The following is a 24,808-nucleotide window of genomic DNA, read 5'->3' as shown; positions in this document are numbered from 1 at the left end:
TGTTTGACATACCGGTCAAAGGATTTCCCCATCAAATATGATGGGACGTGATGCAGGGATGTTAAAGCGATCATTGTGTTTTTATTCCTGAACCAATCTTAATTCACTATCGATTAATTTTTCTCCGAAAAACCTCACGCTTGGATGACTCCTAAAACCGTAATATACCCGAATCAACGATTAGCTCTGTTTACTCTCTCACCACCAATCTCGACTCATTATTTTCTTCTTAAGATCAAACCTTGATTCAAGTGTCTTGTCCTGATGAATCCAACGAATCTTAGTTAATTACCATCTTTGTTGGAAATCTCTATATCTCCTAACTATGGTGACCATCAATGACATGCAACCATTTAAAACAAAAATCCCACCGCCAGAGGTATTAAACTCCTCAAGGGAAACTTAACCAGCAAAAGGAAACAGAAAGAAAGTAAACTTAAAAAAAAAAATAAAACTAAAATCAAGAAAAATGAGAAGAGGAGATCGATAGCCAAACGACTAGACTTCCCTTTTGGGCATACATCGAAAAACTAAAAGGATTTATTAAGAAAGAAGGGAGAGCAAAGAAAGAGGTGTAATGAAATAATAATAAAATAATGTGTTTAATCATAATTAATGTAGTGTTCATTACATATAAAAATAAATGTAACCACAATTATATTTTGAATTATTTCATCGTTAATTATCACCATCCCTTTCCTATTTGGTGCTATTACCAAAATAAATTTAAGGTAACAATTATAAATTTCTATCTTGTATACTTAAATTACAATCATAAGTCAACAATAATGATTACATCTGCCTCTACTGTAGCATAAAATAGCAATTTACTTATTTTCTTACACAAAATAAAAAAAGCTTTTAAAACTATGATCCTTTTAAACATAAAAATTATTTTTACAATATATTATTATATATAGTAAAAGAATTTATTTTTTTATGTTAAATTGTTGTCTTAGTATTAGGATAATAATTTTATAACTTCTGTTAAAATTCTGCTACTTAAACCCTAAGGGGTAGTAATATGGCTGCCATTACCATCACTATGGCTACCATTACTATCACTATTACTCTCAGCTAGCTACCATCATTTAGTCACTATTACCTAATGACCACTATCACTATTGCCACACCACTAGGCCACTACACTATCACTACTTAATTACTATTATCGCTACTACTCAACACTATCATTATTACCACTACTTAGTAACCACCATTTAACTGCTACCATCATTACTAGTATCACTCAACAACTATCGTAGTCACCACTCAGTGACTATCTTTGGCTATTAGACATCATCACAACCCCCATCACTTGACTACTTCAATACCATCATTTAGTCATCACCACCGTCACAATTAGTTGGCCACTATTATTATTACTACTACTATTATTATTACCACTATACTACCACTACCACCACCAATTATTGCCACTATCACTATCACCATTAGCCTCCATGGTCACCATTAAACCATAACCACCGTTACCAACATTTTTCCATTGATATTATCATCACTATCTAGCCATGACTATCACTATTGAGCAATTACAACTATTATCGCTATCTTGCTATAGATACTACTATATGCCTCAAATGAGTTTATAGTTAAAGTTGGCAATGAAAATTAAGAAATTTTTGCTTGATCCACATGGTATAAAATGAGAGTGGGATCCATATAAAACCCTATGCATTTATACTATGGGTCCATGTAGACCCGGTCTAGGTAAGTGTTTCCCATTAAAACTTAATTACCTACTCTATACCTCTAATTTAAATATTTTCTTATTCTCTAATTGGTTAAATAAAATACTAGCCATCGATATCTAAAAATATATTATTGTGTATTGGTAAAAATTAGAGAATAACAAATCAACATTGTAGCATCATAATTAATAATCATAATTCATTCTCTCTCTAATATTTTAGTGAGAGAATATGAGAGAAGCTCTCCTCTTGATTTTTTTTTTTCTTTTACCTTAGGGTTGAGTCCTGCTTTCGTTACCATTTTTATCATCTTTATCTAGCCCTTTGGGATGTTAGAGTAATTCATGTCTTTGAGAATTATTTTGATTATCATTCCTATTTGTCAGGTTTAAGTTCTAAAGTTTAGGATGAAATAGTCAAGTTTTGTTATTGCTTCACAAGTGTTTGTTGAACCGTGTCAATAAGTTTATTTATAAATATTAGCATTAATAGATTTATTTGCAACTACCAGTCATCAAGAAGTGAAATTCATTATTTTTTTGAATTTATATTGTATATGTCATTTCAAATCCAATAAAAAAGTGAAGTTCCATTATTTTTCTTCTCTTTTCTTCTTCTAATACAGTGAATCTGTCTCTCTTTTTTTTAACAATTATAGTATTAGAGTAGGTTCATGAGTTTACCAAGTTTTGATGGCATCTACTAGTGTTTAAACAAACTCATTTCAAAATGTTCCCCTCTTTACTAGACTCAATTATCAGGCAAATCAAGATGAAAACTCTATTCATATCTTATTATTTATGAGAACTCGTTGAAGTTGGTTTCCAAGATCTTACAAATTTAGAAAGACTAACCCCACCTCAACATAATGAGTTAAAAGAAAAGTAGAAGAAGGTTACTAAGTAATTATATATAATTCAGTAAGCACTATATGATGTCATATTTCCTCGATTAATGGTGCCATAACATCAAAGGAAGCATGGGACCTACTAGAAGGAAAGTATCAAGGCTCCAGTAAGGTTATTACTCTAAAGTTGCAGACCAATCACTTAGATTTTGAGAATCTGCCAATGAAGCTAACAAATCCTATTGATAGATTTTTTATTGTTGTTTACTCCATAGTCAACCAAATTAGATCCATTAGAGAGGAATGGACTAACTAAAAATTTGTTGAGAAGGTTTTGCAAAGTCTACCTTCTAAATTTGATCACGTTATTGCTGCCATTGAAGAATTAAAGGATCTCAATAATTACTCTCTTCACGAGTTAAATAGATCTTTTCAGTCATATGTGTAACGACCCGAAAACCGAACCGCTACCAGCGCTAGGATCCAGATCGACTTAAGGTCGTCGAGACTCGTAGCAAGCCTAACATACATCCTGTATACCTGTTAAATCCCATACATGATCATACATATACATAAAACCATAAACTTTTTCTTTCATTTCACCAAGCTTAACCTGTGCATACTCATGTTCATAAACATAAACCTCACACTGGAGCCCTCATCAAATGCTCCAACGGCGTAACATATCATACATTAAGCTTGGTTAACATAAAACATTACATAGATCATGTATACAAAAGGGATTAACCATACATACTAGGGTCAAGCACAATTCTAATCCTCAATATCATCATTACATTACATGACTGTTCAACACTTTACATTACAACATTTTTATGTCCACATCTAACTATTACATAAACATGACTTTACTCTTGCTGACATCCTGGTCTATTCCGTACCTGCACACCTGGGGGTTAAAGGAATGGGGTGAGCTAAAAAGTCCAGTGAACAGAACCATAAAACATTATCATAAGTCATGCTTTCATGGAATGCATCACAACACATACAATTCACATCACGGATGGACTTGTCACTAATAACCCTCTAATTCCAATGTGCCCGGCCCTCGACGGAGCTCCGCAGGACTTCCTCTTAATCATCACACAATGCCAAGACGCGTGGACATGGACAGCCCTAGACTTTCATTAATCATCATACATAAATAAATGCCAGGACGCATGGACATGGGCAGCCTTGGACTTTCATTAATCATCATACATATTGAGGGCTAATGGGTCATCCAACATCCATCCACATCAACAACAAAGGATATGGATGTAAAAGATTGGAAGTACTTTGATTCAAAGGCAACTTATTCACTTCATCTCCGAAACAAGCCTAAGGATATGGATGTAAAAGATTGGAAGTATTTGGTTAATCTTTGGACAGAAAATGCATTTAAGGTATTAAAAATTCGTGTAAAATTTAATAATTTATTTTATATGAATTCAGTTTCTGTTAGCTAACATAAATTCTGAAAATTTTTCATTGTTTTTCTTTAGGAGAGAAGCAACAAAAATAAGACAAATAGATGCAAGCGTTCTATGCAGCCATACACAGGGACAAAAAGCTTTACTCGGCTGAGAGATCATATGGTATGAGTTTATTTTTATTTTATTAGTATTATAGTGTTTTGTGGACTATGGCTAGAAAGAAACAAAATAGTATTTGATAATTCTAGTTTAGAGCTTGAGAAAGTTTATGATTTGATCTTTTATGGATCTTTTGTTTGGTTTAAGATGTGCCTAGCTTTCCTTATTCCTTAATCCAAATTCTTTTTAGTAGCTCAACAATCAAGAACTGGTCAACCTATAATGGTATAAGCTAGCTGCTTGTTGTTATTCTTTGTATTCTGCTATAACTCTCAAAGTTCTAATAAAAGCTATTTTTATCAAAAAAAAAAAAATAATAATGCCTTTTGAAGTTCATATGATTGTTAGAACTTTTTGATATGGCATTTACTATTTTTTCTATAAATGCCTAATTAGACTCAGATTGCCGTTATTAACCTTCATTTCCCACATCAAAACAAATCCCCTTTTTCTTTATGCTCATTAAAGTTAAACATGGCAATTTTTTAGTACTATTAGATTAGACAGCAAACACCATTAATAACTCACTCATTTAATGGTGGAATTTGACCATGTTTAATATTCTAAATATAGGAATGAATTATGATTGGTCAACCCTATGAGCATCCAAACTTGTAGAGTAAATAATAATCAACAATATTATGAATTTTAACGCTTGAATTGATATCATTAGCTGTAAAAATGTTAGCTCTTTTATACAAGTTTTGTTTATCTGCAGCATATTTGTAGTTAAGTCAATTGACTCTTTTACAGAAAGTTTGGTTTTGCTTGAACTCAAATTTTTATTGATATAGATCTATGATAAACTAATACTAATTGTTATATTTATTTGAACAGAAGAAAAAAAATGGAAAAACACCCGCTTAGAGCTTTTTCTTGAATCCAGAAAGAGAAAGCAAGGCAAAGAAATTGATCCAATATCATAAGAAGCCATTGTAATACTTTTTACATATGTTTTATTTATTTATTATGTATTTTATGCTATATTTTGATTTTTTTAATATCAATAAATATAAATATCTCTATAGGAAAAGTTTCAGCAACTAAAGAAACAACGAGAAGAATGACAAATTTCATTGGATGATGATGCTATGTTTGCTGATGTACTTGGGCCAGAAAAAAATGGTTATGTACGTACTTATGGTCCTGGAAAAAATGTCACGGAATATTTTGGTGTTAGACCTACAAAGATAGAACTACTTAGATAACTTGATACTTCAAGAAGAGAAGCAAACGAGCATGTCCAACAAATTCAAAAAGAAGCAAGTGAGCAAGTAAATGATGTTAAGAAGCAAATGGATGAGAAACTTGCAGAGATGAATAGAATATGGGAGCAGAAATTCAAGATGCTTTTAGAAAAAAACAATAATATTGCATCAGTAAGTGATTAAAAACTAAGTTTCATTTTTTTTCTAATATAAGAATTTTTGTAAGCTATATAACTAGTATGAACCTTATTTATTTTATATAATTTTGTTATTAATATTTTCAAATAAAATTTTATACAGCCTATGGAGGATTCCCAAGATGATGAAATTGGAGGATGATTTGCAGTATATTTGAAGTTTTGGATTTTGAAGCAGCCAGCAGTCTTATAATACTACTTTTAGAAAATTTAGATATTAATATTAGTGTTAGTATAATATTATAATTTCAAGTATTTTTAGTATGATTGCTTTATGACTTAAATTAGTTTATTTTGGATATTAGTTATTTTGGATTAAATTTATTGTTATTTTATAATTGTCATTCTGATTGAGTCTTAATATTAATATATAATTATTTTATAAATTTAAATTTTAGCTAAATTTTTTATATAAATTTTATATTCTATTATAAATTTTACCAAAATTATTAATAGATAAATAACATATGTAATAGTAAATTATAATATAATCCCATTAAATAATAATAAATTAAATAAATATTACATTTTAGCTACAAATAATTAATAGTAGCTGTATGTACTATATTTAGAATAGCTTCTAATTTAATAATTTTGTGGCTTTATTCAATAGTTATAAAATAAAATTAAGTGTAACAATTATACTAGAACTTGTCACTTTCTTATTTTTGTGGCTATAAATTTTATTCTTGCCTTATAATTATTTAAATGTGACTAATAGTAAATATTTTTTGTCATACAATTAAGTTTATGGCTAAATTTAGATATGTTAGCCATAAAATTAAATTTGTAACTATACATAAGTTTAAATTGCCACATTATTATTTTTGTAACATAATCATAGCAAAATCACTTACAAAAAAAAGTTGTTGTGGCAAAAAGAAAATGTGGTTACAAATATTCCATTCTCGTGGCTAATAACTAGACACAATATTTATTTTTAATGGCAATATTTTTGCTTCATTTAAATAAAAAGTGTGACTATAAATATTTATTTTAGCCACAACACAGGTAAATCCTGTAACTAAACTTTAGTTACGCCACTTCTAGTTACGGCATGTCACGGGAAAAATATGTTGTGGCAAAAGCATCTAGCCACCAAAATTCTATTTTTAGCTACAATTTATTTTGTGACAAGATATGGATAATGTTGTATGACACAATGCCAAGACGCGTGGACATGGGCAGCTCTGAACTTTCAGTAATCATCATACATAAATAAATGCCAGGATGCGTGGACATGGGCAGCCTTGGACTTTCATTAATCATCATACATATTGAGGGCTAATGGGTCATTCAACATCTATCCACATCAACAACAAAGGATACAATGCATCATCTTCGTGAATTCTAATGCAATACAACCTAATATAAACGTGGTATTCATGATGCACGAAACATGCTAAAAACTTTCATTATTTTAAACATAGTTTAGTTCTACTCACCTCTGGCTGACTCTGATCTGCTCTGTAGCAGCTGACTCACTGCTAGGGTCCTCGGTTCCTCGGGTCCGAACCTACACAGGTGGACTCAAATGAGAGACTAAACATAGACGAACATGACTCTAAGCAACTCCCCAAAAACCCCCTAAAATACCTCAAAACATTCATGCAAAACAGGCAAAGGAAGGCTGAACAGGGCACCTTCGGCGGCCGAACCCTCCTCCAGATCCGAAAGTCATGCACTTTCAGCGGCACCTTCGGCGGCCAAAAGTTCTCTCCAGATCCGAAACTCATGCATGTTCGGCGGCAGGTTCGGCGGCCGAAACTGCCCTCCAGAGCCGAAAGTCCAAACTTTCGGGGGCAAGCTTAGGCGGCCAAACATGCCACCACAGGCAGGTTCGGCGGCCGAAAATGCCTTCGGCTGCCAAACCTGAGTTCTTCCAAAGTGGCAGAACTCTGCCTCCACAATGCATTTATGCCTCCCAAACTTTCCAAACATGCATTTAACTATTCTACAACATGCATACACATACAACCAAGCATATAGGGGTCTCAAACTATCCTAAACCCCCAGCAACAACACAAAGCATACCCACATTATACATAAACTCAACATAAACCCTAACACTAAACAACTAACTTAAACATGCATTTCTACCCCATAAACCTTCATAGAACTTGTTTAAAATATACAAGAAGGGTAGGATCTAAGCTTACCTCTTGAAGATCGAGAGGAGAAACGATCCTTAACTTGGAGATAGGAGAAATCTAGCTCCTTGGGTCTCCAAGCTCCACAACTTGATCTTAGCTCCAAAAACTTCAAAAACCAAGTAAACACTTGTTAAAACTTGAAAGATTTGAGGAAAATCATCAAAACCAACCATGGAAGGGCATGGACTCACCGTTGACCGAAAATAGGGGAGAAAACTCGCCCATTTTCTGCCATGGGGCCTTTTATAGGTGGCTGGCCAGGCCACATTCAGAAGCCAAAGGTGACTCCAAAACTCATGCATATTCGGCGGCCGAACATGAGGTTCGGCGGCCGAACCTGGATTTCCCTCTATGGTCTTTTTCATTCAAAACTCAATTTCTTTCTTACTTAAAACCATAAAATACATGAAAACATTTTATAAAAATATGATTTTACCCTTCTAGAGGTTTTCGACATCCGAGATTCCACCGGACGGTAGGAATTCCGATACCGGAGTCTAGCCGGGTATTACAATATGAGCATTGGATAAATAAGACAACATGAGCTTCTTTTTAATTAAAGTTGGTTGTTAAAGGAAAATCATTTGACTCGGGGCATGGAAACTCAAATCAAACTCATAGTAGATAGTCACGTGGCCATAGCAGTGGCAAAGGCAGAGGAAGAGGAAGAAGTAGAGGACAAAGTGACAAAGCCAACTTTCCTCTTTGTTCACAATGTGGAAGCATAAATCATGATGAAAAAGACTGTTAGTAGAAAGAGAAGTCAAGCAAAGATAAAACTATTCAATGTTACAGGAGTAAAGGATATGGCCATATTGAGAAAATTGCCTTAAAAAGAAAAATCACACCAATTCACATGATGAAGTAGAAAAATCCATAGAAAATATTTTTATTGCTTGCTTTTCTGCTCGTATTGATAATTCTCAAGTTATTTGGTATCTTGATAGTGGTTGTAGTAACCATATGACGGGCAATAAGGAATACTTTATGAAAATTGATGAATTTGTGAAATGAGTATTACGGATGGAAAATAATGATATTATTAATGTATGTTGAATTGGTACTATGGTTTTATTGTCATTAGATAGTGGATGAAAATATGTTGATGATATGATGTATTTCCCTGAGTTGGCTCAAAACTTATTTATTATGAGTTAGTTATTAAATAAAGGGTACTATATGATTTTTGATATTGATGAATGCGTAATTTATGATTAGAAAGAACATGAAGCTAGTTTATTCAATCAAAATGACAAGTGATTAGATGTTTCGACTTGTATTTGCAAAAATATTAGTTAAAGCTATCAATACTATTTGTAATAATTTCATGCATTGGCATCAAAGATATGGATATTTGAATGTTATTGGACTAACTTTGTTACCAAATGAGATGTTAGCAAGAGGCCTACCCTTAATTAAATCTAAAAAGCAACTTTGTGAAGCTTGCATTTGCGGAAAATAATATTTTGAAAGTTTTTTTTAAAGGAAATTCATGCAGAGTTGGTAAACCATTAATATTGGTGCACATTGATGTTTATGAACCAATGCAAATGCCACCACTAAATGGAAGTAAGTATTTCTTACTCTTTGTTGACGATTTTTCAAGGATGGATTAGGTATATTTTCTAAAGAAGGATTCAAAAGATTTTGCCTAGTTTAAGCAATTAAAGGCTATAGCAGGAAAAGAAAGTGGTAGTTTAATTTTAACACTCTAAACTGATCATGGTAGAGAATTTACTTCCACATAATTAAATGCATTTTGCATCGGCATCAAAAGCAATTGACAACTAGCTATACCCCTCAATAAGGCGAGGTCGCTGAATGGAAGAATAGAACAATTGTCGAATCAACAAGAAATATGATAAAAGGTAAGAACTTACCTATAAAGTTTTGGGTTGAAGTTTTAGGGGCTACTGTTTACTTAATAAATTTTCAACATAAGTTGTGCAAGGAATGACTCCTTATGAATCTTGGAATAAGCAAAAACACATTGTAAATTATTTAAAAATATTTGGTTGCTTAGCTTATGTACTTGTACTTGTTGAATTGAAGAAAAATTTGGATGATAAAAGTTTAAAATTTAGTTTTGTTGGCTATAATAATGAGAACAAAAGCTATAGGCTAATTGATCTCATTTCGGGAAAATTACTTATTAGTCATAATGTTATTTTTAATGAAAATGATGCTTGGTTTTGGAAAGAAATTGATTTGCAATATGTTCAACTATTGGAGACCGTTGATCTTAATTCATGCAATTTGGATGAAAACAATATGTCATCTTCAGACTCAACTTCATTATTAATGCTAATAAGAGAAAGAAGTCATGCTTATATATGAGTCATATTAGTACATTGGTCTTGTCTTGGAACCTACTAGTTTTGAAGATGCATTAAAGAAAAAAAGAACAATGTTGTGCTGCCATGAATGAAGAATTAAAGCAATTGAAAAGAACCGACATGGACATTACTAGACTTACCTAAAAGGAAGTAGCCAATTAGCATAAAATGGGTCTATAAATCCAAATTCAATTTGGAGAGTTCTTTACAAAGACATAAAGCTCGATTGATTGTGAAGGGATATGCATAAATTCTAGGTTTTGATTTCATAAAAACTTATACTCCAATGGCTCCTTTTGATATTGTTCGAACTCTTTTATCATTGGCAGCTCATAATAGTTAGGAAATTTACCAACTACATATTAAATCTACCTTTTTGAATGGTGACTTAGTGAAAGATGTGTATGTTATGTAACCTTAAAGTTTTATTATTAAAGAGCAAGAGTACAAAGTATCACTCTATGGACTTAAACAGGCACCTAGAGCCTAATATAGCAAATTGATTTTTATTCTATCCAAAATAATTATTAAAAGTGCTAATGAACCTACACTTTATGTTAATAAAGTTAGAATCATGATTTCTTAGTTGATAACCTGTTTTATACAGGTAATTCACCTAAAATGGTTGAGGCATCAAGCAGTCCATAATGTAAACATTTGAGATTTCTGACTTAGGTTCATTGCATTATTTCCTAGGAATTCAAGTTGTGTAAGATTCTTATGATATTTTTATTTATCAAAGAAAGTATGCAACTAATTTATTAAAAAGAGTATATATGGAGAAATGCAAGTTAGTTAGGACTCCATTGAATACAAATGAGAAGTTATCATTGGATGATGGAGTTGAAAATGTAGATGAGAAGCAATTAGAAGCATTGTGGGTAGTCTTATGTATCTCACACACATAAAACTAGATATTATGTTTACTGTAAGTCTTATCTCTAAATATATGCATAGTCCAAGCATGAATCACATGGGTGCAACAAAAAGAATTCTTCGCTATGTTCAAGGTATTTTCAATTTTGGCATCAAGTATACAAAAGGAAAAACCAATAGTCTTATTGCTTATACTGATAGTGATTGTGCATCTTGTTCAGATGATAGAAAGAGCACAATGGCCTATGTTGTTAGCTTAGTTCAAGGGCTATTTCCTGATCTTTGAAGAAGCATCAAAGCAGAACTCTTTCATGCACAAAAGCAGAGTATGTAGCTGCTAATACTACAACTTGTCATGTGGTTTGGCTAAGAAGAATTTTGGAGGATTTAAAGCAAAAGCTAAGTGCAACAATAATTATCTTCTGCGATAACAAATTAGCAATTGCGTCATCTAAGAATCCAATATAGTAAGTAACAACAAAGCATGTTGAAACAAAGCACCATTTTATTCGAGAACATGTCGATAAAGAAGTTATGGAACTACAACACATCAGCACAGATGACCAATCAACAGATGTATTTATAAAAGTTTTATTTGAGCACAAGTTCAAGTAATTTTGCCCATGATAGGTATGGAAAACCTCTTTAAAGTAAGGGAGGGAATGCTATAGTAATTCAAGTCTCTGAGAGTTACTTTGATTGTAATTCCTATTTATTAGATTTTTAGTTTTAAAGTTTAAGATGAGAGATTCAAGTTTTGTTACTATTTTCTAAGTATTTGTTGAAACGTGTTAATAAGTTTGTTTAGAAATATTAAGGGTAGTGCATTCATTTGCAACTAATAGCTATCAAGAAGTCTATATAAACATTTCTTTTTGAATTTATTTTGTATTTGTCACTTCAAATCCAATAAAAGTCATCAGTTCCATTTTTTTTTCTCTTTTTCTTCTTCTAATAGAATGAATTTGTCTTTGTTTTTTAACACGAGAAGGAAGAGATTAATCTTCTCAGGTCTAATTCTTGGATTTACTTATCCACCATCGAGTGTGTATATAACATTTGTGTTTGTATACTTTTGAAAAATATAAGCTATAGAGAGAGTGTAATATGTTGATATGCATGTCTTCTACTTGTTTGTAGGTTTCTCCTCACTTCTTTGGCATATTAAGAGATGATTTAACTTTATTGGAATATAAGTCATGTTGTTATAAAAGTGATGGAGGTTATTCTAAAACTTTAAAAAGAATGGACGATATCTTCTTTAGTGGTCACTCAGTTTAGCTATAAATGATTGACAAGTCGTTTTTTGAGATCTACATAGCCACATTTGTTTCCTCTCTTGTACTCAAATATGTGATTCCATCTTGCCAATGTTTTGGAGGTCATTTGTGTCATGTCTCCAAAGTCCTCTAAGTCTACTGAATGTAATAACATTTGGGTGATACTGTGAGCTACCTATTGCCATTACCCATTTAAGTTTTTGTTTTTTAGGGTTAATAGGTAAGGAGTTAAATAGTTTTTATGTTGTTAGGCTTATTCAGCCTTTGGGACTTGGCCTTGTTTTGCACTCCAAAACTATAAATTTTTAGTTTCCCAATAATTACAAATCGAGATCAAATTATGTGAAGCGGGTCCATTTCCATTTTGGAATCTTCAATTTTTGGGCAAATTATTCAATTTAGTTATTGTATAGACGGTGTAGAGGTTGATTATTCAATGTGAAGTAGGTCGATCTCAACTTCATTGTTCTGTTCTCAACTTTAAAGAAAGAAGCCCATTTCTCAAAAGAAAAAAAAAAAAAAAAAAAAAAAAAAGCCCCAAAGTATGAAATATCCAATACCCTTAAACCCCAAAATCGAAATTCATAAACCCTAACAACAATTGCCAGCCATTTCACGCTCCCAGAGACGCCATGGCCCAGTGGTGGCGCTGTCTCAGAACGGTGGTTGGTCAATCTCCATCTCCACCTCCACAACGACAACAGTCATTATATTCACTGTCTTCTCTTTACCATACGATCCAAGCAATTCCTCGAGAGTACACTGGAAGCCGAGTTGCGGCTCGTGACAGAGCCCAGGGCAGAATCCCAGCAGTGGTTTTCTCCCAGCCCCTGTTCGATAAAAATCCCAGCTCTCCATCAATCTCGAGAAAGCAGCTGTTGACCACTGAGAGGAAGCAGATTCACTCCATTCTCAAGTCCGTAGAACTTCCCTTCTTTTGCTCCACCACTTTCCAGCTTCAGATCCGCGCCGGTGCCGGGTCTTCGGTCCTCCTTGATTCCAGAAGAGTTCTACCCATCAAGGCAAGGCTATAACTTTACTTCCAATTTTGGATTAATTTAAGATTATAGCTTCCTTTTAATTTGAAATGGGGTTGTGATATAGATACATAGGGATGAAGAGACCGGAAAGATACTGAATTTGGTGTTTGTTTGGGCTGATGAGGGAACGGAGTTGAAAGTTGATGTCCCAATTGTTTTCAAAGGAGAAGAGGATTGTCCTGGTCTCAAGAAAGGTATTTATAGTTTTTCTGTTTTCTTTCCATTTTTCTAGTTGATGTGTTGTTTTTGTTGAGGTTTTGATATTATATTATAAAATGGATGTTTTTAATCTATGCTTCTTTATTTTGGAGTTAGAAAGTGTTGTTTATACTATTTCCAATCCAGATTCCCACTGATGTAGAAGAAGCTTCTCCATTCCTACTATATTTATAACGAAAGTTTCTAAGTTGATGTGTGAGTTCTAGGACTTGCCAACTCTTTCTGAAAAATCATGATACTAAATGGTGGCTTGATTCAAGCTATGCTATAGCTTCCTTGAGAATGACTTACTTTTGGGTTGAATTTCAATAAGTTACAAATCTACCATAATGTTGTTTGGGGGGTATGTCATTATGCTTTTCCGAGCTTTATGGGTGTAAAGTTAGTTGTGTGTACAGTACACTACGGACTGCTGAATCTGTCATCATCAGCAATATCCAAATTGGTTATTATGGATATTGATAATTTTACTTCTAGTTTGTGAAAGAAAGTTTCTGAAGAACTATTGGATATCATCATTCATGTTGCTTTATCGCATAGAGTAAATATGAGCTTTGAGAAAAAAGGAGTGATATCTATTGTTAATTGAAACAAAGCTATCTACTCAGGTTTTAGGACAAGGTAGTGCTGTCTTTTCCACTAGAATAGGAGATTTAGCTTGCTGAATTTTTCTGCCATGAAGTATTTAGAGTTGTATGAGACATTTTCATATAGAACTTAGTGAGACATGTAGGATACATTGAAATTTTAGGGTTTGCATCTATACATTGGTGGCTTGAATTTAGTTCATGGGCTGGTTGGTCCTTGTTATGTGAGCAGTGTCATGGTCAGTAATTGGCAGCCTTTTAGTGAAGAAGGAAGCAACAATGGAAATATAATGCAATCCAAACTTGGTCACTTAATATTTCAGACTTCAAGGCTTCAATTCAAACTGTTCATGATAAATTCTTTAGGTTGTATTGCTATTACATTAATGTTTATACTTTACATCCACTGGGCTCTTGGTATCCCTTTGAAACTAGGATTATTAGCATACACACAAGTAAATGGGTCTCTTTGCCACAAGACCAGGCCATTGTTCTTGTTGTGCCTTCTTCTTCATGCTTTGCATGTGGTGGACCTGAATATTCCTTTCAACCCGTGTTCTCTTTCATAGACTAATATCTTATCTTGGGTCCTCTCTCCTTAATGGTTTTCCTTGTGTCTTTTATTGATAGCAACAAATATGCTCTGAAGGATACAAGCATCATGGATTCAATATTTCATTAACTTTACAAGATCATATATTATCTAGTACCTAGTTTCATTCTTCTTTCATATTGATTAGTGACTCATATTTTAGATAAAATATTGCTCCCTCAAAATAGAAGTGCTAGAGATATTGTTCAGTTTTACCATTCGTGGTTTCACAGATTTCTTCTATTGATGTCTATAATATTTTCTGAGTTAACTCTGAAGGTCTTAGTTCAAATCTTTATTGAGATTAATGTGCAAAAATCATCATTAATAGTACAGGGTAGAGTTGCTATAGCTTTTTTCTCCTCTAGATGCTTGATTTACATTTTCATTTGTCAAATATATTTCTCAGTGTGCTTTTTATGCCAACACAGGGGGACATTTCAAGAGGGTAAGAAATTCTCTGAAATTTCTTTGTCCAGCCGATCAGATTCCTGCGAACATCGAGGTGGATGTGAGCAATATAGATATTGGAGGGAGAGTCTTAATGCGTGATATCGAGTTTCATCCTTCACTGAAGCTTCTAAGTAAGAATGAGGAATTGCCAATTTGTAAGATTGTGGCAATAAAATCTGAAAACCCAGAACCGGTGCAAGTATAACCACTGGAATTCATGTTGATTGCCTCTGCAGATTTAGTTATTCTTGGAAGGGGAAGCATAAACAGAATAAAAATATTACTTTTTGCTCAGTTATGGCCAGATGTAGTGCTTCGGGATTTCCTGAATCGGTGAAGGACATTAATATTTAGAGCATGCTTCGACATGCATGAACAGCATGAACTAGTTGTGACCATGCTTTGAGTTCATCTTTTTCAGACAATTGTAAGACAAGAAAATAGGCCGCTATGAAATGATCCTATGTGGTTAATGAAACATACGAAATTGAGATGTCTGTTCACCTTGTGTTGATTGTCCCTTGAAGCATATGGAAAATTCAATTTGTATTTTGTAAAATTGTGTTTTGATCTAGAAACTTATCTTTCATATTCCTGCTTTAATTTCTGGGTAAATTTCCAGTCTACTTTCATCTATCAATTCCTTTCATTGCGAGTCTTGGTCTGATGGCTTTGGCCTTGTGTAACAGCCCGCATCTCCGGACCGCCACCGGCGCTAGGATCCAGATCGGCTTAAGGCCGGACCCGTAGCAAGCCACTAGACATGCTACACTTCTGGTCTAATCCCATACATGATCAAACTTTTCTTAAAACTTAAGCTTTTGTTCAGAAAAATCTTTAAACTTGTTTTCCTTACCTCCGCTTGACCTATGCATGAAAACATAGAACCTCATACCAGATGGGTCATCAAGCTAGCTTTAAAACCATGTTCGCTTTGGGTCAAGGGATTGAAACCCTTTCTTCCCTCACGGGCCATTCAAATCTCATAACATTAAAACATTTCACATCATGAAAACCTTTAACTCTTTAACATCAAGACATTTTCTTAAGATCATGTAAACCAAGGGATCAACCAACTCTAGGGTCAAGCACAACTCTATACATCACATGACATACTATACTTTCCATCCTCTAGCTTTTCATTTACTCTTTCCATACATCAACATATCATATCCTTTATATACATCATGTCCACTACTATACTATTCAAGCATACAAAACATAACATCTCTTTATATCCAGCTTACTTAACATATACATGCTTTTTCCTGTACATAAACTAAGCTATACTATTACATCAAAACACGGCAACCCATGTTTAAACTCTGCCTTCCCCCATGGCTTACTCTGACATACTCTGGCTTAACTTAGCTCTGGCCCTGCAAAACTGGGGTTAAGGGAAAGGGATGAGCTACAAGAGCCCAGTGAGTAGAAACAGATAAAACAGTTCATTCATTCATTACATGCTTTCATGATATGTGTCACAGCACAAACATTCCACATCTCGGATTAGACATGACCTCAAAACTCCCTCTGTCGGCACCCGATTCCCATAGGAACTCACACAGGATTTTCACTGCCATGCCAGATCGTGGGCTATTGATGTCGCCTTGGTCCAATCCCCACTATCAGTAAATAATGCAATGCACCATATTCGTGAGTCTAATGCAATCATCCTATTACATAACATGGTATTCATGATGCGTGTCTTATGCTCGTACTGTCATTACCTTTAAACATCAATTTAAAACATGCAAAGTTAGTTCTACTCACCTGAAGCCACTGCTCAGCTAACTCTACTGGGCCAACTAGCACTGAAGCTAGACACCTCGATGTCTCAGGTCCGATCCTACACAGATGGACTCACATGAGGTACCAAACAACTCTAACATAGACATAAACATCTCCCCAAAAACCCCCCTAAAACATCCTCAAAACATGTATAGAACATACTCATGAAAAGGCTGGACAGGGCACTTTCGGCGGCACCTTCGGCGGCCGAAAGTCCCAGACAGAGATGAAAGTCAGGCAGGTTCGGCGGCACCTTCGGCGGCCGAACCCTCTCTCCAGGGACGAAAGTCAGGCACTTTCGGCGGCCGAACATTACCTTCGGCGGCCGAAAGTCTGCTTTCAAGCCAACACTCAACTTTCGGGGGCAAGGTTAGGCGGCCAATCCCTGCATCCAAAGGCAGGTTCGGCGGTTTAAACTACCTTCGGCGGCCGAACCTGAGTTCATCAAAACTCAGTCTCTCGAGCATACCAGCCTCCCAACCCCCCAAAACCAACCTCAACCTCACATACTCTCTCCCAAACATGCATACACACTCCCACAAGCATAAAAGAGCAAAGAAACTAGCTTAAACCTACCAACACAACACCACATAACATACATTGGACATAAACCCACAAAAGCCTAAACATGCATAACTACCCATACATAAACATTAAAACTTCATAAAACTTATTTAAAACTTCATTAAACCATAAGGGAAAACCAAGATCTACACTTACCTCTTGAAGATCGAGGGTTGGTGCAATCCTTAACTCGGGGGTGTGGAGGATCCAAGCTCCAAAAGCCTCCAAGCTCCCAAAACTTGATTTAAGCTTAAAACTCTTCAAAACAAACGTAAAACTCATGAAAACTTGAGGGATGGGTAGAGAAAGCATGAAAACGACCAAAGAAACGCAAAAACTCACCTGAGCTCGAGAATGGGGAGAAACTCGCCCATTTCCGATCTGAGGGCCCTTTATAGGTGGCCTGGTCAAAGACCTTCGGCAGCCTAACGTGCCCCCTAAACTCATGCATGTTCGGCGGCCGAACTTGACTTTCGGCGGCCGAACCTTGGCTCGTTCAAACAAGACTTTCGGAGGCCAAAGGCGCTCCCGAAGCCTTTCCATGTTCGGCGGCCGAACTCCACCTTCGGCCGCCGAACCTGGCAAAAGCCTCCTTGGTCTTTTCTCTTCAAAACTCAAAACATTTCTTTTACAACTATAAAACACTTAAAACCATTTTAGAAAACCTTTCCTTAACTCTTGCTATACCCCTCAAAAAGGATCATACATCTGAAACTCCACCGGACGGTAAGAATTTCGATGCCTGAACGAGCGGGGTCTTACATTCTTCCCCCCTTACAGAACATTCGTCCCCGAATGTTCAAACAAAACACATAAAACCACAAACTTGCGACAGAACGCCACCAGCTTCCGCTGCGCTACTCTGATCCTTCTCTTCTTCCTCCTTCGCTGCTCTTATACTAACCTCTTCTCTAAGCTCAACAACCTGAACCCGAATCTCAGATTTAGGAAAACGACCGACTCTTGCTAGCTGATCCATAGATCATCGATCCAAGGTAGAGATTACCTACTCCCGGTAGTAACCCTGCACAACTGCTTACAGTCGCTACAAAGGCTCAAGAATCCATCCTTCCTTTCCCGCACAATACTGGAGCGTTCCAGGGTGAGGTACTAGGTCGAATAAAACCCTTGTCTACCAAGCACTCCACTACTCCTACACTCCTCCTATAACTCTACAGGTACCATCCTGGGGAAAGAGAGAAACGGTTCTGGTACTAAATACCACTTCTAAACCAAACTCTACCTCCCTGACCGATGGTAAACCTGACACTAGCCTGGAATCTCTAAACTCGCTCTATCTACGGCACTAAGGCTGGTTCCCTGACCTGCCTACTAACCTTTCAAAGGCTCCTAGAGCAACAACAGAAAAAGAAATACACCAGGGTTCACAACAACACACATCAGAACGGTTAAAAGTGAGCATACCTGGCATCACCGTGTTCGATGTGTCTGCTCCCCTTCTATGATCACTGGTCTGAGCCACATTACTTGGAGTCAACCGCTGGGACCGTACCATCCTGGGCGCAGTAGGACACTCACGTGCGAAGTGCCCTTCTTGTCCGCACCTAAAACATGCCGTAGTCCTCGCCAGACAAACTCCTTTGTGTGGCCTCCCACACCTCATGCATCCCGTAGTGCCTCGACCAGAACTCGAACCATCTTCAGCCTCTAGCCTAACCCTCTTCCACAACCTACCTTTCCTAGTCCTGCCCCATTGCCTAAGGGTTCTTCTCCCCCTTCTACCTCTCTTGGCGGCTGTACTCAGCATGGAGGGATCAACTTCCCCTGAACTTGAACTCTTAGAATCCTTAGACTTTTCCATATTTTCTTCATCCATATCCACTTGCAGACCTACATCCCTCCTCTGCACCTCCATCTCCTCTTCTCTGCTGGCATCAACAGACCTTCCAGGGTCTCTTGATGTTTCCCCACTGCCAACTCTACCTGACTGTACTCCTGGCAGAACGGGAGGAAAGGTCTCCGTACCTTCCCACTCAGACGGATCTGACTCCACAGATCGACTAGCACCTTGTATCTTCTCTCTTCTGAAAACACAACAGGCACACAAGCAAACATCAACATCGCATCACATCATACAGTCCATGTAGAAACACATGAACTCACAACACATAGCGTGCATCGTATCATATGGTTCATGTGACAAACACATGACCCCTCATGCAACACATATCATGGATGAGCTTGTCACCTACAGCCTACAACATAGCAGAACATGCCATGACTAACTGTGCCAAGGGCCACTCCTGGTCGCTCGGCTCATCTCATACATATCATGCCATCTCGCAGCTAAGGGACCATCAACATCCATAATACAAACACAAATGCACATGCATCATACATGGCATTACACATCATCAAGCAAGACAGGACTCCTCATCCTATCCTAGTGGACATGATCTTACTCTGAATCTTTCTTATTGTGCTTGCCCATCTAAAGCAACCTCTTTCCGACGTGGGATACCTTCATCCCTGAGCATCCTTGCTCAAAACACCGTACTCTTGAGGCCCTATGCTCTGATACCAACTGTAACAGCCTGCATCTCCGGACCGCCACCGGCGCTAGGATCCAGATCGGCTTAAGGCCGCCGGGACCCGTAGCAAGCCACTAGACATGCTAAACTTCTGGTCTAATCCCATACATGATCAAACTTTTCTTAAAACTTAAGCTTTTGTTCAGAAAAATCTTTAAACTTGTTTTTCTTACCTCCGCTTGACCTATACATGAAAACATAGAACCTCATACCAGATGGGTCATCAAGCTAGCTTTAAAACCATGTCCGCTTTGGGTCAAGGGATTGAAACCCTTTCTTCCCTCACGGGCCATTCAAATCTCATAACATTAAAACATTTCACATCATGAAAACCTTTAACTCTTTAACATCAAGACATTTTCTTAAGATCATGTAAACCAAGGGATCAACCAACTCTAGGGTCAAGCACAACTCTATACATCACATGACATACTATACTTTCCATCCTCTAGCTTTTCATTTACTCTTTCCATACATCAACATATCATATCCTTTATATACATCATGTCCACTACTATACTATTCAAGCATACAAAACATAACATCTCTTTATATCCAGCTTACTTAACATATACATGCTTTTTCCTGTACATAAACTAAGCTATACTATTACATCAAAACACGGCAACCCATGTTTAAACTCTGCCTTCCCCCATGGCTTACTCTGACATACTCTGGCTTAACTTAGCTCTGGCCCTGCAAAACTGGGGTTAAGGGAAAGGGATGAGCTACAAGAGCCCAGTGAGTAGAAACAGATAAAACAGTTCATTCATTCATTACATGCTTTCATGATATGTGTCACAGCACAAACATTCCACATCTCGGATTAGACATGACCTCAAAACTCCCTCTGTCGGCACCCGATTCCCATAGGAACTCACACAGGATTTTCACTGCCATGCCAGATCGTGGGCTATTGATGTCGCCTTGGTCCAATCCCCACTATCAGTAAATAATGCAATGCACCATATTCGTGAGTCTAATGCAATCATCCTATTACATAACATGGTATTCATGATGCGTGTCTTATGCTCGTACTGTCATTACCTTTAAACATCAATTTAAAACATGCAAAGTTAGTTCTACTCACCTGAAGCCACTGCTCAGCTAACTCTACTGGGCCAACTAGCACTGAAGCTAGACACCTCGATGTCTCAGGTCCGATCCTACACAGATGGACTCACATGAGGTACCAAACAACTCTAACATAGACATAAACATCTCCCCAAAAACCCCCCTAAAACATCCTCAAAACATGTATAGAACATACTCATGAAAAGGCTGGACAGGGCACTTTCGGCAGCACCTTCGGCGGCCGAAAGTCCCAGACAGAGACGAAAGTCAGGCAGGTTCGGCGGCACCTTCGGCGGCCGAACCCTCTCTCCAGGGACGAAAGTCAGGCACTTTCGGCGGCCGAACATTACCTTCGGCGGCCGAAAGTCTGCTTTCAAGCCAACACTCAACTTTCGGGGGCAAGGTTAGGCGGCCAATCCCTGCATCCAAAGGCAGGTTCGGCGGCCGAAACTACCTTCGGCGGCCGAACCTGAGTTCATCAGAACTCAGTCTCTCGAGCATACCAGCCTCCCAACCCCCCAAAACCAACCTCAACCTCACATACTCTCTCCCAAACATGCATACACACTCCCACAAGCATAAAAGAGCAAAGAAACTAGCTTAAACCTACCAACACAACACCACATAACATACATTGGACATAAACCCACAAAAGCCTAAACATGCATAACTACCCATACATAAACATTAAAACTTCATAAAACTTATTTAAAACTTCATTAAACCATAAGGGAAAACCAAGATCTACACTTACCTCTTGAAGATCGAGGGTTGGTGCAATCCTTAACTCGGGGGTGTGGAGGATCCAAGCTCCAAAAGCCTCCAAGCTCCCAAAACTTGATTTAAGCTTAAAACTCTTCAAAACAAACGTAAAACTCATGAAAACTTGAGGGATGGGTAGAGAAAGCATGAAAACGACCAAAGAAACGCAAAAACTCACCTGAGCTCGAGAATGGGGAGAAACTCGCCCATTTCCGATCTGAGGGCCCTTTATAGGTGGCCTGGTCAAAGACCTTCGGCAGCCTAACGTGCCCCCTAAACTCATGCATGTTCGGCGGCTGAACTTGACTTTCGGCGGCCGAACCTTGGCTCGTTCAAACAAGACTTTCGGAGGCCAAAGGTGCTCCCGAAGCCTTTCCATGTTCGGCGGCCGAACTCCACCTTCGGCGGCCGAAACTGGCAAAAGCCTCCTTGGTCTTTTCTCTTCAAAACTCAAAACATTTCTTTTACAACTATAAAACACTTAAAACCATTTTAGAAAACCTTTCCTTAACTCTTGCTATACCCCTCAAAAAGGATCATACATCTGAAACTCCACCGGACGGTAAGAATTCCGATGCCTGAACGAGCGGGGTCTTACACCTTGGCTTGAGCGTTGACCATGTGAACTTGTAGGAAGAAAATTGCTGAAATTTAACGTTAACCGGACGTGGATCATGAGAATCGATCGAAAGTTGCATGGTCAAACCTGTTGGTCGATCAGCATGCAACGAATCCAATTCAATGAAATTGAGTTTGGCCTTTGAAGCCTCCGGATGCTGCTCCTCTTTAGACAAAAAGGTTGAGATACAAATAAGTGGGAATGGCAAAACATAGGACATACGTATATGCTTGAACTCGATTGATAATTCTGATATTCAAATGAATGCATCTAATATAATTAACTTATTATAAAAATTGATAAATTAAATATTTATATTGAAATTTGTACCTGTACATAATAAACATATAAGATATAAATATTTAACTCGATGATCATTGTAATACCCGGCTAGACTCCGGTATCGGAATTCCTACCGTCCGGTGGAATCTCGGATGTCGGAAGCCTCTAGTAGGGTAGAAACATGTTTTCATAAAATGTTTTAAGGTATTTCATGGTTTTAAGTATGAAAATTAAATGAGTTTTTGCATGAAAAGTCTTTGGAGGAAAACCCAGGTTCTGCCGCTGAAAGTCAAGTTCGGCCGCCGAACATGCATGCGTTTTGGAGGCACGTTAGGCCCCCGAAAGCATAAGTGAGGGAAGCCCAGGTTCGGCAGCCGAAACCCAAGTTCGGCCGGCGAACATGGCATGCATGCGGAGGCATTTTCGGCCCCCGAACGTGGCCTGGCCAGCCACCTATAAAAGGGTCACTTAGCCGAAATGGGCGAGCTTTCTCCCATTTTCGGCCATAGCTAGCTTCCGACCTCCCTCTCCCCAGATCTTGTGTTCTTTCTCCAAATCTCCTCCATCTTTCTTGAGTTTTCACCTCTCATTGCAAGTTTTGAGCATTTAAGACAAGTTTTGGAGCTTTGGGAACTCAGGAGCTCATTTGCTTGGATCTCCGAGTTTAGGTCGTCTCTCTCTCTATCATCAAGAGGTAAGAGCCGATCTTAAGCTCATTGTATGTTTTAAGTAAGTTTTAAGTTGTTTTATGGGGTAGAATGGCATGTTTAGGGTTGTATGAGTTTTTGAGCAAATGTTATGTTTTTGAGCAATGTGGCATGTTTGAAGTGTTGTAGTTGGGGTGTTTGATAGTTTGAGACCCCTAGGTGTGATGTATGATGTGTATGCATGTTTTAGAACAGGTTTATGCATGATTTGAGGTTTTGGGAGGCAAGAGGTTCATTTGAGCCAAGTTTCTGCCCATTTGGGAGAAACCAGGTTCGGCAGCCGAAGGAACTTTCGGCCGCCGAACCCCCTTGTGGAGGCAGCATTCGGCTGCCGAAGCTTGCCCCCGAAAAGAGACTTTCGTCTCTGTCTGGGACTTTCGGCCGCCGAAGGTGCCGCCGAACATGCATGAGTTTCGCCTCTGTCTGGGAGTTTCGGCCGCCGAAGGTGCCGCTGAACCTGCCTGACTTTCGGCTCTGGAGGGACTTTCGGCCGCCGAACCTGCCGCCGAAAGTGCCCTGTCCAGCCATTTCTTGCATGTTTTTATGTAATTGTTTTATGATGTTTTAGGGGGTTTTTGGGGAGTATATTTGAGTTATGTTTATGTATGTTTGGTCCCTCATTGGAGTCCACCTGTGTAGGTTCGAACCCGAGGAACCGAGGACCCCAGCAGTGAGCCAGCTGCTACAGAGTTTGTCAGAGCTAGCCAGAGGTGAGTGGAATAAACTTTAAGTTTTAAAATAAATGAAATATAAATTTTGAGCATGTTCCATGCATCATGAATGCCATGAGATATAGTAGGTTGTTTGCATTAGTATTCATGAATATGTTGCATTGCATTTATGATGTTGATGTGGATTGGTTATTGGATGATCCTTTAGTCCTCATATGGTATGATGATGTTACGGCATGATATGGTATGGAAGTCCAGGTTGTACCCATTCTACGTCCCTGGCACGATGTAAGAGAAAGTCCAGGTTGTACCCATTCTACGTCCCTGGCACATTGGTATGTATGATATGTTATGTTAAGAGAAAGACCGGTTGTACCCATTCTACGTCCCGGCACAGTTGGACTATGTAGAGGACTATTGGTGACGATACCATCCGAGATGTGATTAGTTGTGATGTGTTGCATTACATAATGGCATGAAATTTTAAATATATGATTTCACTATTCTGCTCACTGGGCTTTGTAGCTCACCCCTCTCCCCTAACCCCAGATGTGCAGGTATAGGGTAGACCAGGAGGTTAGCCAGAGTTTTGAAGCATGTTGATGTAATATTTAGATTGTGGACATGACAATTGTACTATGATGTAATGTAAGAGATTACAGTATGTTATGTAATGAGGTATATTGAGGTT

The 24,808-nt window shown here is 37.4% G+C and overlaps 1 protein-coding gene across 1 annotated transcript; it reads left to right on the top strand.

The window, feature by feature from the left end:
* The first annotated feature begins 12,784 nt into the window (after window positions 1–12,784).
* Window positions 12,785–15,686, top strand: LOC110627306 (50S ribosomal protein L25). The gene is made up of 3 exons (XM_021773568.2): window positions 12,785–13,226; window positions 13,309–13,438; window positions 15,074–15,686. Exons 1-3 carry the CDS (start codon window positions 12,837–12,839, stop codon window positions 15,298–15,300), a joined length of 747 nt encoding a protein of 248 aa, XP_021629260.1. The 5' UTR covers window positions 12,785–12,836; the 3' UTR covers window positions 15,301–15,686.
* The last annotated feature ends 9,122 nt before the right edge of the window (window positions 15,687–24,808 follow it).

The sequence above is a fragment of the Manihot esculenta genome, chromosome 12 (assembly GCF_001659605.2).
Source record: "Manihot esculenta cultivar AM560-2 chromosome 12, M.esculenta_v8, whole genome shotgun sequence".
NCBI lineage: Eukaryota > Viridiplantae > Streptophyta > Magnoliopsida > Malpighiales > Euphorbiaceae > Manihot > Manihot esculenta.
Note: the sequence above shows the minus strand (reverse complement) of the source record. Positions and strands in the feature narration are given on the sequence as shown.

Coding starts and splice junctions, on each gene's coding strand:
- LOC110627306 (XM_021773568.2), top strand. CDS start 12,837: ATGGCCCAGTGGTGGCGCTGTCTCAGAACGGTGGTTGGTCAATCTCCA. Junction 13,227..13,308: donor GAAGAGTTCTACCCATCAAG/GCAAGGCTATAA, acceptor GTTGTGATATAG/ATACATAGGGATGAAGAGAC. Junction 13,439..15,073: donor TTGTCCTGGTCTCAAGAAAG/GTATTTATAGTT, acceptor ATGCCAACACAG/GGGGACATTTCAAGAGGGTA.